At 32.8% G+C, this 15,995-nt stretch overlaps 2 protein-coding genes across 3 annotated transcripts in view; one reads left to right on the top strand and one right to left on the bottom strand.

The window, feature by feature from the left end:
- The window catches only part of ANO3 (anoctamin 3), a 281,024-nt gene that overhangs the window by 207,373 nt on the left and 57,656 nt on the right, over positions 1–15,995 (top strand). The window lies entirely within an intron of this gene.
- On the bottom strand, positions 408–11,860 carry MUC15 (mucin 15, cell surface associated). Its single transcript, XM_017538734.2, has 4 exons — positions 11,644–11,860; positions 4,932–5,664; positions 2,900–3,049; positions 408–1,031 (listed from the first exon to the last, which is right to left on the bottom strand). The coding sequence occupies exons 2-4, from the start codon at positions 5,623–5,625 to the stop codon at positions 871–873; spliced, it is 1,005 nt and encodes a 334-aa protein (XP_017394223.2). The 5' UTR covers positions 5,626–5,664; positions 11,644–11,860; the 3' UTR covers positions 408–870.

Raw genomic sequence — 15,995 nt, 5'->3', positions numbered from 1 at the left:
AGAAACCCTGTTCCCATCTAACAACTTAAAACTGTACAAATTATGTACAGGTATATTCTTTGGTTAACTTTTCTTTTTCTTTACCATGATTCTCACTGAGTTTTTAAGGCACCCAAATAATTGAAGCCTAAGGTGTATTAAGTTAAAATTCCCAGATGTTTGAAGACTTTTAAAGAAGCTATTACTTTCCTGGGTCAGCTTTCTTGCCATGGCCCTATTGAATGTTGTCATTATCAGCTTGGCAGCTCGAGGGGCTGATCATATGCATGCTGATTGAGAAAATCATAATGTACTAGAATACAGGTCTCTCATTTCTATTGCCTCAGTTTCCCAGTAATAGAAACTCTGGGCTGTCCTCTTTTTAGCTTTAGGTCAAAATTAAAAAAAAAAACAAAAAAACAAAAAAAAAACACCCTTTCAATTTTCCTTTAAGAAAATCCAATCCTGAATTATGGCACTAGGGCCTCAGGCAGAGCAGTAAAGAGTCAACTTCATTTTTTTTTTTTTGTCCAAAATAAATGTAGTTTTATAAATTTTTTGTAGAATAATTTTTATTATTAAGTTATAAGGAAGGGCTATTATGGTGAAATATTTTTTAGTTTTACCTGATCTCACAAATATTTTCTAATAGGAAAATAATACTAAAATACAAACTAAGGCTACAAAATGCTTCAGGATGGCCAAAAATTGTAAGAAACTTTTGGATGATACATCCTGTCTACATTTCTTTGCTACTGGTCTCTTGCTTTTATGATTCTCCTTGGCAAAATCCACATGACAGTAATCTTGTGTAACTTTTTAAAAGATAAATTTGTCAAAAGGCCAGGATGTAGATGACACTTGCTGTTTGACGCCTTTTTCCTGTTAGTTTTATACTGAAGTACGAAGTGGAGGTATGTCATCCATAGGAATGCCGTCATGTGCATTTTCTTGACTTTTTGGCATGGCTGAATCATTCAAAGTTGGATTGTAGTAACTAGAATTCCCAAAACTCACGTCATAAGGTTCCGGTGCATTGTCTAATCGCAGAACTAAAAAAGTAACAAAATAATATTGTTTCATAGTGATAGTCTGAAAGATTCATGTTCAGGCATTCGCTAAGTTATAGGTATTATTCTAGGTGAGGAAATAAAAGGATTTTTATAAGGGCTTTTTAGATTTTAGTTTAAATTTTTAAATACGTAGATGTTTTTCAGCTACATTTTTTATAAGACTAAGAGAACAGTTTTACTTCCAAAATTTTATTGCTGATGGACTCAAAGTAAAGGAACTAAGGAAGAGACCACTGTAGTATATCAATACCTTGTATAAAGAAGTGTAGACAATGCCTCATTGACTTTTGAATCTTGTGATTTCAGAGCCTTGTCAACATGTTCATAATTTGTCACTTCTGGCATAAAATTTTTAAGTGAAGTCAGTAATTTTTAAATTAATGTTATTATTTTACCAAATATCTTAATATCTTGATGGCTAACCCATTTCAGGTGGAGGAGATAAAAAGAAACATTTGTGGGAGGTTATGTTTTCTTCTAATTGATTCAAGTTACCATGTACTAGAGGTTTTCTGATTGTTAATGTGAACATTTAGTTTTGTTTTTAAATAAAGAGTTATTTCCTAATGATCTTGAATTCACTTTCAAAGAAAAACTGTACTTAGTATCTTAAGGAACTGCAAGCAGTGACTAATTATTAATTAAATGGTAACTTATTCACTTAGTTATTATCGTTTGCTTATCTACTTATTCATTTAGCCATCTGTTTACAAATTGGGCTCCCGGGAACCTTAGGTCTTTGGGAGAGATATCTCAAGAATGTCTTTGAGGGGTAAAACTTTTGTTGTGATTGAGTTATTCCTTTATACCTCTATCACAGCAGTTTAGATTTTGTCAATTTTTATTGATATTTTGCATGAGATTACATGTAAAGGCAAGATTTAAGCTAAAATATGTTTGAAAACCACTGTTACAAATCCTGTCCTTTAATTTTGAGGAATGGTACTTTTTGTTTTATATGAGTTCCTAGAAGCCCATAATCAGAATTCAGTTACATTTCTAATTAACAGATTTGATTCTGAATATAAGAAATATATCAGCCATATCTGAACTCATCAAAACTTAAATTCAGTAAGACTTCATCAATGAGACCCACCAAAAGCACTTAACTATTTGTTATGGTGACAAGAATCTTTTGTGCAAACCAGAAAACAGTTGTGGTTTTTTTTTTCCCTGAAGTATAAAACTACAGATGAAACAGGCATTAGATTAAATATCAAGTTGATATTATGTTATTAAAGCACAAACTGACAAATTTATTTTTAGTATATTTCTCATTCATAGATATTATGGTTGGCCTTTTCCATCATATGAGTGGAAAATTCCTGAATTAAGGTACATTGTGACTTTATGTGTGCAAATGTGAAACTTTTAGATACTTTAAATTAGAGATTCATGATGATTAATGGAGGGCTGCTGTATCTGTAAACTTTAAAAGAGCTCCAAATTAGAATCAATCTTTGTTCAAATTATTGCTACTTAGTGATCTATCAGTGGCAAGGAATAGCTTTGCAGTCACTTGCTAACAAAACTGATCATTTTTTCCTAATGTCATGCCATTCATTATCTTCCAATTTTATATATATGTTTTAGATTCTTTGATTATTATTTAAAATCAATTTTGAGGCAATGAGCAACAGTTCAAATTTTTTTAAAATTTCACTCACAGGTCTGTAATTATATTGGTTTTGTTCTTTGTTAAACATAAGGTGGATCAGAATAAGTCTTTAGTTTGTTCATTCATATGAATTCTTTTGGAATTACCTTCTAGACAATGCAGTAAACATTGGTATCCTTATTTAATTAAAAACACTGTGCCCAGCTGAAGTATTGAAAATAGCTTTTACCTGGTTCATTTCTGTCGTCATAAAGTCGCCGATGAGAAAATGAATCCGTTTTCCTTTTTCCACACAACAAGTAGCCAACAAGAGTAAGCAATGAGACACCCAGAATAGCACCTAAAATGGCCCCGAATACTATTCCTGTATTTCTATTTTCTACAGGACAAAAAAATAAAATAAGGAAATATAAAATAATTCTTCAAAGAACCGAAATCTACACATGTGAACTTTCCATATACCAAAGAATGTTTAACATTTTTAAACTGGATAATGATGTGCTTTGTTCTCGCTCTTGCTCTCTCTCTCTCTGTTCGTGTGTGTGTGTGTGTGTGTGTGTGTGTGTGTGTGTGTGTGTTTTATAAAGTACTATTTGGGATATATTAGTAAACATACTTGTTGATAAAACCACACTTCTGATTTTTAATTACATTGAAATATTACTAAGTCTTAGCTTTATAACTAATGGTGTCTAGTTACTTATTAACATCAATAGTACTGAAATGTGGTGTGTATGCTCCATTAAGATCTAATATCAGTGTTCAACTTTAATGATGAAATTAACTTTGCACTTGTTTTTATAAATAATTCAAAGGTTAAAAGCCAATAGGAGTTAATAGATAATAGAAAATGAATAATTTAAAAAAAAAAAAAGAAGTCACTACAAGGAAAAATTAGTATATCTAATAGAGGTTATTTCCAAATACAACAAATAAACCAAAGCAAGATAACTTCAATTACTTGCACATCAAAAAAAGTTGTCTATACCTGAGCTAAAGGGAGTTCAAAATTTGACTGTATTACTCTTTTCACTCAGTATCTTATTTGAAGATTAAGTTTTCAATAAACTAAATGTTCTCTGAACTAAAATTTAGTATATTTTCTCTACTTTTTTTCTTCTCTTTTCTTGAGATACTCATTAATTAGGTAGCCAAAAGGTCTTGCTGGGTCTCCAATTCTATATAAAATCTTATTTCAAAGAAAAATTAATTTTCATTTTGAGGTACAGTAAAAAATTACTAAAATAAAAGAAAAGCAAGTTAACTAAATTTTCTTTACATAAAAAAGCAATGGTAGGAATAAGTACTCAGTATTCTCAAGATGTATATTAGGTTTAGATAGACAAAAGAGAGGAAGTATTTTTTAAAAATCTTTCTAATAGCATATCAAAGCATTTATAAATGTCAAGATATGTTAAAATTATAGCTAAAATAAATCTATACATGCAATGTATTGATCATAGTGTTATAAAAAGCCTAGATTTCAGAATCTAAAACTTTTCCTACACACTGGCAACAACATTCAAATAGGAATGTGTTTATATGATTTGGTTTTTACATCATTAATATAATCCTTAAGTAAGCCACACTGGAAGTGAGTTCTTGGAGGAAAACAAACTGTTATTACAAAAGAATTTCAAGGGGGGGAAATACATTTGACCTAAAAAAAAAAACAAAACAGAAAAGAGAAAACTTAGTTATCTTTTTTCATTTTATGGAAAAGGATAAAACCATTTTTATATTTAAAATGGAAAAACTTGACATAATCCTTAAATGAAACATAAAAATGTCCACGTAATAAATTGTTTGTGATGGTGACAGATAATTTATAAATTAACTTACTTTGTTCGATTTTTTTAACTCATAAACATATATTTTTAAAGTTCAGTTGTACAGTATTCACTTGAACTTGTGAAATTTCAGGTAGTCTTTTCAAGATTCATTGAAAATTGTTATCCAGTATCTCAAAACTATACCATTGCTTCAGTCTCCATCTTTTCTTGACCTAACCTAACTTCACATTTTTTCCCATTGTCTCCTTACACTCCAGTAGAGTAATGACTAGTATATGTTCATTGAAGACCTAAAACCGCTTCACTATTTCTAGTGACTATAATGATCATCACTCAAATGTGAGAACATCTGTGTTATTGTATCCTCTTCTGTTTTTCTATCATAGTGTATTCCTTAGAATTAATCTGCCTGACTTACTTGGAGTTTCAATTTCACACAAAAGGAAAGTTAAATCCATTTATATTTACCTTTTTGGGGATCTGATGTATTTGGAAAGAGTTTTGAATTATTGGTGAATTTTAAGGTAGGTTGTAGAGTTGTTTTTTCTTGATAGGGGGTAAACCCAGCAAAGCTATCGCTGTTTGTGGTAAGCCATCCACTTGGTTCCACTATCAAGGGGTTCACAGATGTAGAAGCTGGTTCTGAAGAGAGGATGCTTACTGTAATGGAACTGTTATCGGGAGTTTTTGTGGTGGCACTGATCAAAGACCACGTGAATTTTTCTGAAGATAGAGCAGGTGTAGCATTGGGATGTGCTGAGAAGGGCAAAGGATCTTCATCTACTATAGATGCATTCCAGGGCAATTTAGAAACAAAGCTATGGATCAAAGGAGGACTTGCAGAAATGGTGGATGTGGGTTTTACACTGCCAGAAGAATATTCTGCTGACAAGTTACTGGATGAATCTGTGATTCCATGGCTTTTATTTGATAGATTCAAAGGAGAGGAATGACTCGCCTTGAGATCTGAGGTGGTTCTATTTTCTTTTTCTGAGTTTAAGTTTGCTTTACTTTCCAAAGAAATAGGTTTATTTTCTATGGTTTTAAAAACTTCTGCAATGCTTTGTGCTGTGCTTTTATCTTGATTTTCTTCTCCATGGCTCCCCAATAGAAGTGAATAAAACAAAGTTGAAATCAACAGAATTTTGGCTAAGATGCACATTGTAGCCTTCTTTGATACTGGGTTTCTTTTTAAAGGAATCTGAAAGAAAAGAATCATCATTTGAATTACTTAATAAAATATTCTGTGTTTTTAAATGGATCTATATATTTTGAAGTGATAAAAGTCTAGACATAATATAAAGATAATATTATCATATTTTTATTCCAAAATTGCTTACTTTTGATTATGTACTTAAACTAGTGCCACTGAGTACTGCTTTCCATGTAATCTTCCTTCCTTCCTTCCTTCCTTCCTTCCTTCCTTCCTTCCTTCCTTCCATCCTTTCTTCTAGGGAAATGCCATGCAAATACTTTCTCAAGCCATACATATATTTCAAAGATCATTTAGCTTGGGAAAAGTTGGAAGAAAACCATAAACACACACACACACACGTATATTTAAAACATGTATATAAACTATTAAGTAAAATTTTAAAAATATTGTAAATATAGACCACGTGTAGAGCTGGATGATTTCATCAATCTATTCAAGAAAATACATTCTTTGTAAAGATGTCATTTGAAATATTTATTATGAAAATAACATACTGATTATACATGAAATGTACCATATATTAGTTTTTTAAAGTTAGTCAGGAAAGCCCTTGAATAGATTTTATTAGTATCTAATTTGAATTTGAATTTGAATTTGAATGTATCCCTTTTTCACACTTTTCATTTCATGATGTCCTTCTTGCTACCTAATTCTTAATTGGGGAGATTCAGAAGTCCCCTGGCTTTAAGGATACTCTTTAATCTTACTCTCTTATTTTATAAAAGAAGAATATGTTTGGGTGTGTATGTGGAAAAATATGCTAGATAATTGTAAATTGGGCCCTGATCTCCAATCCAGGCACACCATTCTGCCTCTTAAGTGTGGAAGTGACACAATAAATAAATAGGATGACATGGGAAAAGGTTTTTAAATCAGATTTATGTTAAAATTCTAGCTTTTGTTACAAATAACTCATGAAAAATAACAATTATAATAAGCAGTTGATTTATCATCATTGTAATAGCCTAACTTCAGAATGTCATTCTGAAGACTGAATAGGATGACTTAGGTAACTGAAAGTAAACACTTTAATAGATGCTAACCTCCATTTAATATTCAAATATAATAATATCTCTACAGCATCTTTTCAGTTACAAAGTTTACAGTATCATCTTAATCCTTAGAACAATTCCTTGATATGGCAAGAATAGATTGTATTATGGCCATTTTAAAGATGAAAAAACTGAAACTCAGAGTGGCTAGTAACAGAAGCTGGTAAATGGAAGAGGCAATATTCAAAGCCAAGTCAACTGACTCCAATCTCATTCAAGGCCAAAATTTGAAGTGATTTTAATAGAAAACTTATTTTTTTAAAAATAATTAGACTTTTTTCTCAAGCAATAAAACCTGTGTGCTGATTTCATGTTCTTTGAATTGAATCTTATTTTTCACTAAAAGCCTCCATGCTGACTGAGAGAGGAAAAGGGAGGATGTGAGACTGTTGTTTCTTACTTCCTGTGTTGTCTGTCACTTCTCAACAGCTGTCTGAAATTTTTACAAATATTTTCAACCTTGTTGATTTTTCATTAGGATCTAAAGAGCTTCTAAACAGTCCCCCTAGTTATGTGTTGGTTTTAAGCTATAAGTACCCTTTTACATAATGATTTCTCACATATGACATAACTTAAGTATATCTATGATACATATAATACTTCCGTATAATACATATAATCTTCCATGCCCTATGGTTATCACTTAAGAAAAGTCTACTTGAAAAGCAGGCAGACATATGAGAACATTCATAGTGGCATTATTTATAAGAACCTCAAACCTAAGTCTTCGTTAGTAACAAATTGGATAATAAATTGTGGTATATTCAGATAGTGAAAATTGACAACATGGATGATAATCACAAACATAATTCCCTGCTTAAAACACCAGTTGTATTATGTGATTTCATGTATAAAAAGTTCAAAAACGAGCAAAAAACTACAATGCTACAAGTCAGGAAAGGGCTTTGTTACTGGAAGTAAACAGATAAATTGATTGGGTGGACCATGGAAGGACCTTCTGTGCTGGTGATACTCTTATTTCTCAACCTGATTGTGATTACATAGGTGTTTGTATTTGTGATCATTCTGTTTATTTGTATTTCATTCACTTTTCTGTTACAAGTGAGAAAATTAGATTGTATATGCATTTGTTACATCAGCTGCTTTACATATTTTCTGTTTAATGCTAACCAAAAATAAACAAATGATGAAGAAAGGCCTGTTAATCCCACTTTACAGATGATGAAGTGTTGCATAAGTAATATAAGTAATGTGTCCAAGGACATGCAGCTAGTAACTGAGAGATAGGGTTGGGATTCAAACCTTGACATGTGTGATTTAAAGTAAGTCAGTACTCATCTTTTAAGTTACAAAGGAATATAGAATTTGGTACACAACTGCATTTTAGAACTTCTTCCTATCATTTGTTTTTTTAGTATAGCCTTCCAAATTTAATTATTTTAACAAGAGCAGTTTATAATTCTATTTTTTAAAAACACTGAAAATATAGGGTTTTCTATATTCAAAATATCCACTAAATACACTAAATATGGTTTTGCTCTAATTTAAGAAAATCATAACAACAATTATGGATTCTAGATGGACATTTTACCATGGAGTTTACCAATTAGCATTTACAAAGCATGAATGATTATCTCTGGCACCTGTAGTTCACCAACATTTACTTAACCTGATGCCTCACCTAGCACGTTTAAAATATAATTTGGTTTAGTTTAAAAATAATTATATGCACCTTTTCAGAAACATCTCTCTCCTGTGTACTCTGCAAAGGTCACAGCAAACATAACGGTCCTTTTCATTATCTACTGCAAGTGATTTAATTCATGAATTGTTCTTGGCTCCTTTCAACATTATTATGTCATTTGATTTGTTTTCTCTATACCTAGGTGTTTTGCTATTTTCTCTTCCTAGTAAAGTGGTTACTTCTTATAGGGGTGGAGTGGGGGGAATGTCCTTAGCTGTTCTTCTAGTTTTCTTATAATATTACATGATAGACATGGCATTGAGCTTTCATTCCCTACCTGTAATGAAAATCTACATATCATTAGTCAATAAAGTGAATTCTGTTGTTCCTGTTTCACCTTTCCTGTAACATTGAACCATCAAGGGGATTTCTCCTTTCTTTACCCATCTTTTGATTGTAACTTTAAAACCTAGGGTATCAACACCCCCAAAATGCCAAGCAGCCTGTTACTGCCTATAATTTATCTCCTGGGAAAAGAAGAGAAAGGGAAGAGAGGGGTAGTTCAGTATGTTGTGAATACTATTAAATATTTACAGCTTATTCAGAAATTAATACAGCTACAGATAAGGCTTTTGTGAAGACGGTTTGTCCTGACATTGCAGTGGGGAACAAGTTTGCCTCTGCTACGTGGCTTCTAGGAAAGCCAGGTTACACCACTTACTCAGTTCCCTTTCATCTTAAAGTTGTAAAAGCAGCCAGGAATTGAAATTATTCGCTATTAAGAACCCTGCCATGAAATTTTGCTGGAGCATGGTTCAGGAGATTCAGCTTAAGTTTGACCTCATCCAAATGGAACAAAGCACATTGCAAGCAACAAAAGCCTAACGGAGGTGGGACAGCAACTCCAGAGGGCAACAAATATACGTGTGTGTTTGTGTGTGTGTGTGTGTGTGTGTGTGTAGTGCTTTATACATATAGTGCTTTCCTTTTAGCCTCTTTCCATCTCTGGAGTTCAAATTCTAACTCTATGTTATATACTTGTTTTATAAAGCTGAAAGGATGATGGATTATGTATGGTATGCCTGAGTGTACCCAAGTTCATCTGTCAGCCAGGTGCACTGTGGGGGCAGACAGAAGGTGGGATGAAAGAAAAGTAGAATTGCAGAGGGAGAGAAATCAGAAGAACCAGGTAACATGATTTCACCTCCTGATCTTTCCCCTTTTTTGCACCTGGGTGGTAGCTCCTAAGAGGGATTTTAATGGTATAAAATAGAAACAGGGTTAGGATCATCATAAACTTGAAAAACTAATGGTAGAATTACTATAAAGTGAACAGAGAAAGCAAAGAGGATTTCCAGTTCCTTTGTGATATTTTAAATACAGATTCTAAACTTTCCTGTATATATTAAAATATTTTTATTGTTTCTAAAATGTAGCTGGTTTTAAAATATGCTGTCATAGTGTCACTGTTTTTAAACAACTCCTCTACACAGGGAGGGTGAACACGACTTTCACGTTCTTTGTTATTGGCACTGGAAGGTGGTTTCACATTACTACTTTTGTATGAAGGGCTGCAGAAAGTGATGAGAAAAAATAACAAAAAACATCTCTGGTCAGTAAGGGAAGCAAACCCGCATTCACTGTCCATATTTTTGCTTCCTCTTAAATGCAGAAAGTCATTATTCTGTCCAGCCTCTCTGTTGAAAGTAAGTCATACTTATTTTTATACCAAGTTTTGGAAAGAAGAAGATGTCCTGGTTTATGTCAGTTAATTAACCCACGTAAGGGCAGAGAAATTCTATTCATTCTAAACAGAATCAAAATCAGAAATCCTAAATAGAATCATCAGTTCAGGTACACAGCAGGCATAGTATAAAAACATTTCTATAGTAAAATCACTAGTGAGTATACATTGGGCTTCCTTTTCTCCAAGTTGCATTTGATCATTTCTTCTTACAGATCTTAGGCTACAAATTAAGACAGATGGGTTTTGTTTGTCTGTCAAAGAAAACTCTGTCTGCCATATAGCTAATATCTCAGGAAGAACTTAAGTGTTACTCCGAGTGTCTTTTTCCAATCTTGTACAATATTTTTATTTTTCTAAATGCAACAATAAATGAAGACATAATACATGCTTCTAAAAATGCCTCTTTTATGAGGGGGTTTTGGAAGAGTAACCAACTAGAAAAAGGATTGTGCCTGAGAAACCTAGTCCTCTCATTTTACTTTTATTTGTCGTAAAAAGAAACAAAAAAAGAAAAGAATAGCTTTCTTCCAAGAAAAAACAAATTTCAGAAGTCCAAGAACATCATTGTGGTTAAAAGACTTAGGCTACAGAGATACAGGAAAAATACACAGTTTGTCATACTACCTGCTACCTTGGGAGTTTTCAGTAATAATCTTCAATACTTAAACAATTAGTGACAGCATCAAGCTTAGAAAGAAAATGTGTCTCTGAAAGAGATAGTCTAGGTCAAAATTTTCAAGCACAGGGTTTCCAGCCTTCTATGTCCTATTTCACTGTCTATAGGAACAGCCTCTAGAGATTAAATAGAAAGTGAATAAATAGGAATCAGCATTCCTTTAATAAAAAAGAGTCTTATATAACCACAAAATGAAAACAATTTTTAGAAACTTTACCACATTTTCGTTTCATGGGATGTTTTTTGTAGTAACTCATGTTAACCTTTTAGATTTCCAATGTGAGTAAGACGTACACATATCATGCTAAATAATTATATGTACTGTACAACAGTTTGCCAACTTTTTAATTAAGAAAACCTTTGAAAAAGATGTATAAAAGCTTCTAATCTATTTTATTAGAAGATTATTTTCCAAAACTATTAAAATACTTAAAAACCTTTCAACACAAATGCATAATTTAAATCTAAGATTCAGTTTATATTCATGCTGAATATAAACTTCACTTTAAACATTTTGAAACCTGTACTAAGATCTGACTCAAGGAAATTCTATTTCATAATCACGTATATTTTAAATAAGGCTTTTATTTAACTCTTCTGCTGGTTCTGTAACCTAGCAAATTTGGCAGTAATTTTTAAAGCCAACTCATTTAAGAGTGTAAATACTCGTTTGGAAAGTAGTTACTTAATAAAACAACTACTTGTCTTTACAAGGATTGCCATAGCTACTTGCCAGGCTGTTCTGTGGAAAGTTGAGACCACTGTGATTCTCTTAGGTAAATAATGGAAAAAGAGAGAGGAGAGAGAGAGAGAGAGAGACCTAAGTAACCCAGCACGCACTTACCTTCAGGTCTAGGAGGTATTTACAATCAGGAACTGAAATATCACAGCTGTCCTGTTTGAAATGAATCTGTCGTGCATTAGAGAAAACAGATGGGTTAAGTGTGACAATGTGGCACTCAGCAACAGAGTGCCAGGGAAACAAAATTAGGTGGGGCTGGCTGTATCTTGCTTGTGTAACAGAGCGCCCAGAAACCTGACTGACCTGCTTCTCAGCTGTAAGCATTAAGATATCATCTCATTCAGGCCTTTAACAACAACAACAAAAGCCCAACCCTCCAATTTTCATAGGTTGATCGTTTTAACTCTGGGGCACGGGAGAACTCTCATCAGCGGTAGCAAAAAACGAGGCATCCATTTTTTTTCTCCTAAGTTTAAAAAGGAGAAAGAATTTGGCAAAGTCATCTGGTATACCAGGAATTTATGACATGTGCTGAGTCCCCTCCTTCTTGCAGGTGAGGAAAGCAAACAAGTCATTCCCTGCACTTGTTGCTGTATGCCAGCTCCACATTCTCTTAAATCATAAACACTTTTTCTGTACTCTAGTAAGTTGCCCTATTTGTATGCTTAAAGCCTAAGTAGAGAAAATGTAGCGGGGTCAGCAGTGAGTCATCTGTTCTGAGGTACACTGAAATTGGGTTTTTAGAAAGTCCTACTTAACACAAGTGAATTAGTATATATCGGGATCCCTGAGAAAGCGATGAGGTGTTACATTAAAAATAATGATCATGACTGAGATTCGGTTTCTTGCTGACCTTCAGGAGTTTGGAGAGGAACTGGGGCCTGAGAATGGCCATGTGACCCCCACTTTTCCTGGGAGCCTTCTCAATTAAGTAGTTTCCACTCTGTGTTCTCTCTGCTTTTACTCTCATTTTAGAAGCTGGAAAGTTTCAGAAGTGCCCAGGTAATGCTTGATTAAGTACTAGAGTTGAATAACAACTTGGCATACCTCCTACACTTCCTTTCAGGGATTATGAAAGGGAGAAGAGTGAAACTGGGATCTTCTGCACATCAGCATTTGGGGATGGCGCCAAGGTCCGTTCAGCTCAATGTGCCTGAGGTTCTTACTTGGCTTCTGTTGCACAAGGAGATAGGTTTTCAACCGCTGAGTGAGAAAATGAAACTTTAGCTAAAATGCAAGAGCTAGTAAGCTTCAAATGGAATGCAAAGAATCTGCCCAGTTAATTGACCCCAGGAAAGAACAAGGTAATTCTGTAGTTTTAAATTTTCTGAAGCCCAAAGGCCCCTTCAGAGTTCGATTAGAAATTAAACCAACCCCTAAAAAGTATTGTCTCAAAAGATATTTAAGCTGTCTCTGCTGTGTTATGATGAAAAGCAGTTTAAATTTAATCAAACAGCTAGTGACCAAACAGTGGCTTAACAGAATTCAATGGTTTATTTTCAGATAAGCCACTTTTTAGGGAACAATCCAACTAAATCTATTTTATGTTTGTAGTTAGAGAACTGAACATGATTGGGAAGGACTGGGTGCCCCTTTTCCCTAGGCATTTTCCTCAATATGTGTGAGAATATCATTATTCTCCTCCACCTTAACTATAATAATTATGGCTTACACCAGGCATGAACTTTGCGACACACTTTTGCTACAGCTCTCCGTTTTCACTGCCATAAAAGTCAGGCGAATTTCTCATCTTGCTTTTTCCTGAAGACTCTTGCTGTAGGCTCAGAATCCTATTCATCATTGCCCTCCTTACAAGCATAATCAGTTGATTAGAACTCACCCTATAGATAAACGTTATCTACCCTCACTGTCTTGAGCACATCTGGAAATAAAGTTATAAAATGTAAACTGTGCATATATTTAATGCCTCAATTGTTACTTAGCTCATTTAGTTGTTATCAGAAACCTTTGTTTACCCTCTGGAGTTGGAATTAAAAAGTAATTTCTAGCCAAACAAACAAGTTTCACTGAGATATAGTTCCAGGTTCTAGGTAAGACCAATCCTACTTTAGACCTTTCTCCAGAGGAACTCCACAATAAGGGATAATTACCTGCAATTTCATCAGCAAAAGCAGCTGAGATGACACATTGTGCAATGCTTGTATAATTTTTTTTGGTACTTACCCACTATGGTGCCTTTCATCTGGCACTCACCAACTGCTTTACACTCATTAAGTTTCACAATACATACTGGGAGGAAACCTCTTCCTAGTCTGTAACCTTTTCCTAGTCTGAAATGGTAGAACCACTCACAAGTGGAGTTTCCAGAACATGAATACACATTAATATCACTAGTGAATCTGCATACAAAACCAGACATAGCTTGGGACCACATATCAAATGAAATGAAAACATTGTTTTGGATCAAAAAGAGTATCTTTTTGTACAAACGCTATAGCATCACCCTATGATGCTGATGTCACATTTAGGAAATTTGCATTGATCAAATTCACTGATAGCTCGTTGAGTCTGATACAGGCTACAAATGGAATTCATGTTTATTTCCCCATAGGGACATAGGCACTTTAAGCCAAAAAGAAATATTTGAATAATAGAGAAATAAATTACATTGAGAATGTACTATTTGAGAGTATTTTAATGATATTCATGATAAATAAAATATAATTTAATGGCTGGGAAATGTATTTGGGGATAATAACATTTAGTTTATTTCAATATTCTATTAGAATAGAAATGAAAGGATTATTCTCATAAATGCTAATAGTTGTTTATCATTCAAGCTTATCTTTTTTGTTAAGTAATATGGTGTTAAAATATGATCTTCTTCAGTTAACTATAACTTTTTGGAAAGCTCAAATGTTCCATTTTGGGGTTAAGGAAATTCTAGGACAATGCCCTTGTTTAAATAGAGGTTATGATATTATATATACACATATGTACATATACATACTTGCATGCATACATACATAAATGGTGAGCTAAAGAAAGTTGTAAACCTGGTCAATCAGCTAAAGATAACTTTAAAGGAGAGATTCCTGTATGATTTTTGGCATTTAATTTGGCCATGGTTCAAAGAATTGAATGATATTACTATAGAAAAATGTTGCATTTCTATCTATAATAGTGAACATATTTTCTTAGTAAATACGCTGAAACATTATAAAATATATAATTGAAAATTCTATATCATGCCAATATAAAATACCAATTAAAAAACAAACACAAACCCTCTTGATATCCTTAAGAATATGTTTCTAACAAAGTCTTAGATTTTGCATTTAATATTCATTAAAATTTGAAATGATTATATTATTTTATTACTTCTGATGATTACTCAATTCCAATAGCTTTTTAAGATAAGAGCCTAATGGTCACAAGAAATTTTAAAAGTTTAAAAAATTTCTATCTCCATTTTAAAAATTATTTTAGAGTAGTATGACAAGATAACACTTTCAAACATAAATATATATTAGAAATATTTTGAGTAAAAATTTAATGGAAATAGATTTAAAGATAAAAATGGAACAATTTAACAGATAAGTGCTTTTTAAAAGTATATTTTTAAAGAGATATAATTAGGTATAAAATACTGGTATAAACTTACAATGTTCCTTTCATAAAGCACTGGAAATTTTAACCTTTATAACTATTTAAATGTATAATGGAAAAGAATATTGAACAAGGAGATAAAATTTTCACAAAATTGTTTTAGTGATTACACAGTCATTTTCAAAACCACTGACATAATGCAGCTATTAAATTCAGAGAAGTAAATCAGACATTTTTAATAATTTCTAAGTAATCAGACATTTTCAATAATTTCTAAGCTATTAAATTCAGAGAAGTAAATCAGAGATTTTTGATAATTTCTAAATTTTCAATAATTTCTAGTAATACTTTAAACTGTTCATAGGTTTAAAATATTGCATTGCATATTTTTCTGTACTATTTAGGGTCTCACATAGTGTCCACTATATCTTTTTATCTTCCCTCCCAATTCTATCCAAACAAAAACAAAAAAGGTAGAGGGAGGGTAGTGTTGTTGCAAGATGATGGGAACATTAAAAAAATAAACACTGCTTTCTTCTGAATGTTTCTTTTGCTGACATGATCATATGCCACACATGTTAGTAGGATTCTGGGGCTCTGTCTCTGGCTAGGTTTTCCAGATTTATAATCAGCAAGGGAGCAGTGTGCAGAGTAGAACAAGCTTAGGCTACCAAGTCACAGTTTCTTTGTTGAATCCTGGTTTTGCCACTTCATGGTTTCATAACCTTGGGTAATTGCCATCACATTTCCAGGAATTTTTTCTCATTTGTACAATAGAGTGGCATTACTTCTCAGTTGTGTGTGGGGAGTCAAGTTAAAATAGATAAAATAATTGTGTGTTATTTGACACTTAGTAGTCACACTCAGACTTTGTTTATTATAAA

This window comes from Cebus imitator, unplaced genomic scaffold, assembly GCF_001604975.1.
Source record: "Cebus imitator isolate Cc_AM_T3 unplaced genomic scaffold, Cebus_imitator-1.0 Scaffold113, whole genome shotgun sequence".
In the NCBI taxonomy this organism is placed as follows: Eukaryota; Metazoa; Chordata; class Mammalia; order Primates; family Cebidae; genus Cebus; species Cebus imitator.
This window is presented reverse-complemented; position numbering and strand designations above follow the sequence as displayed.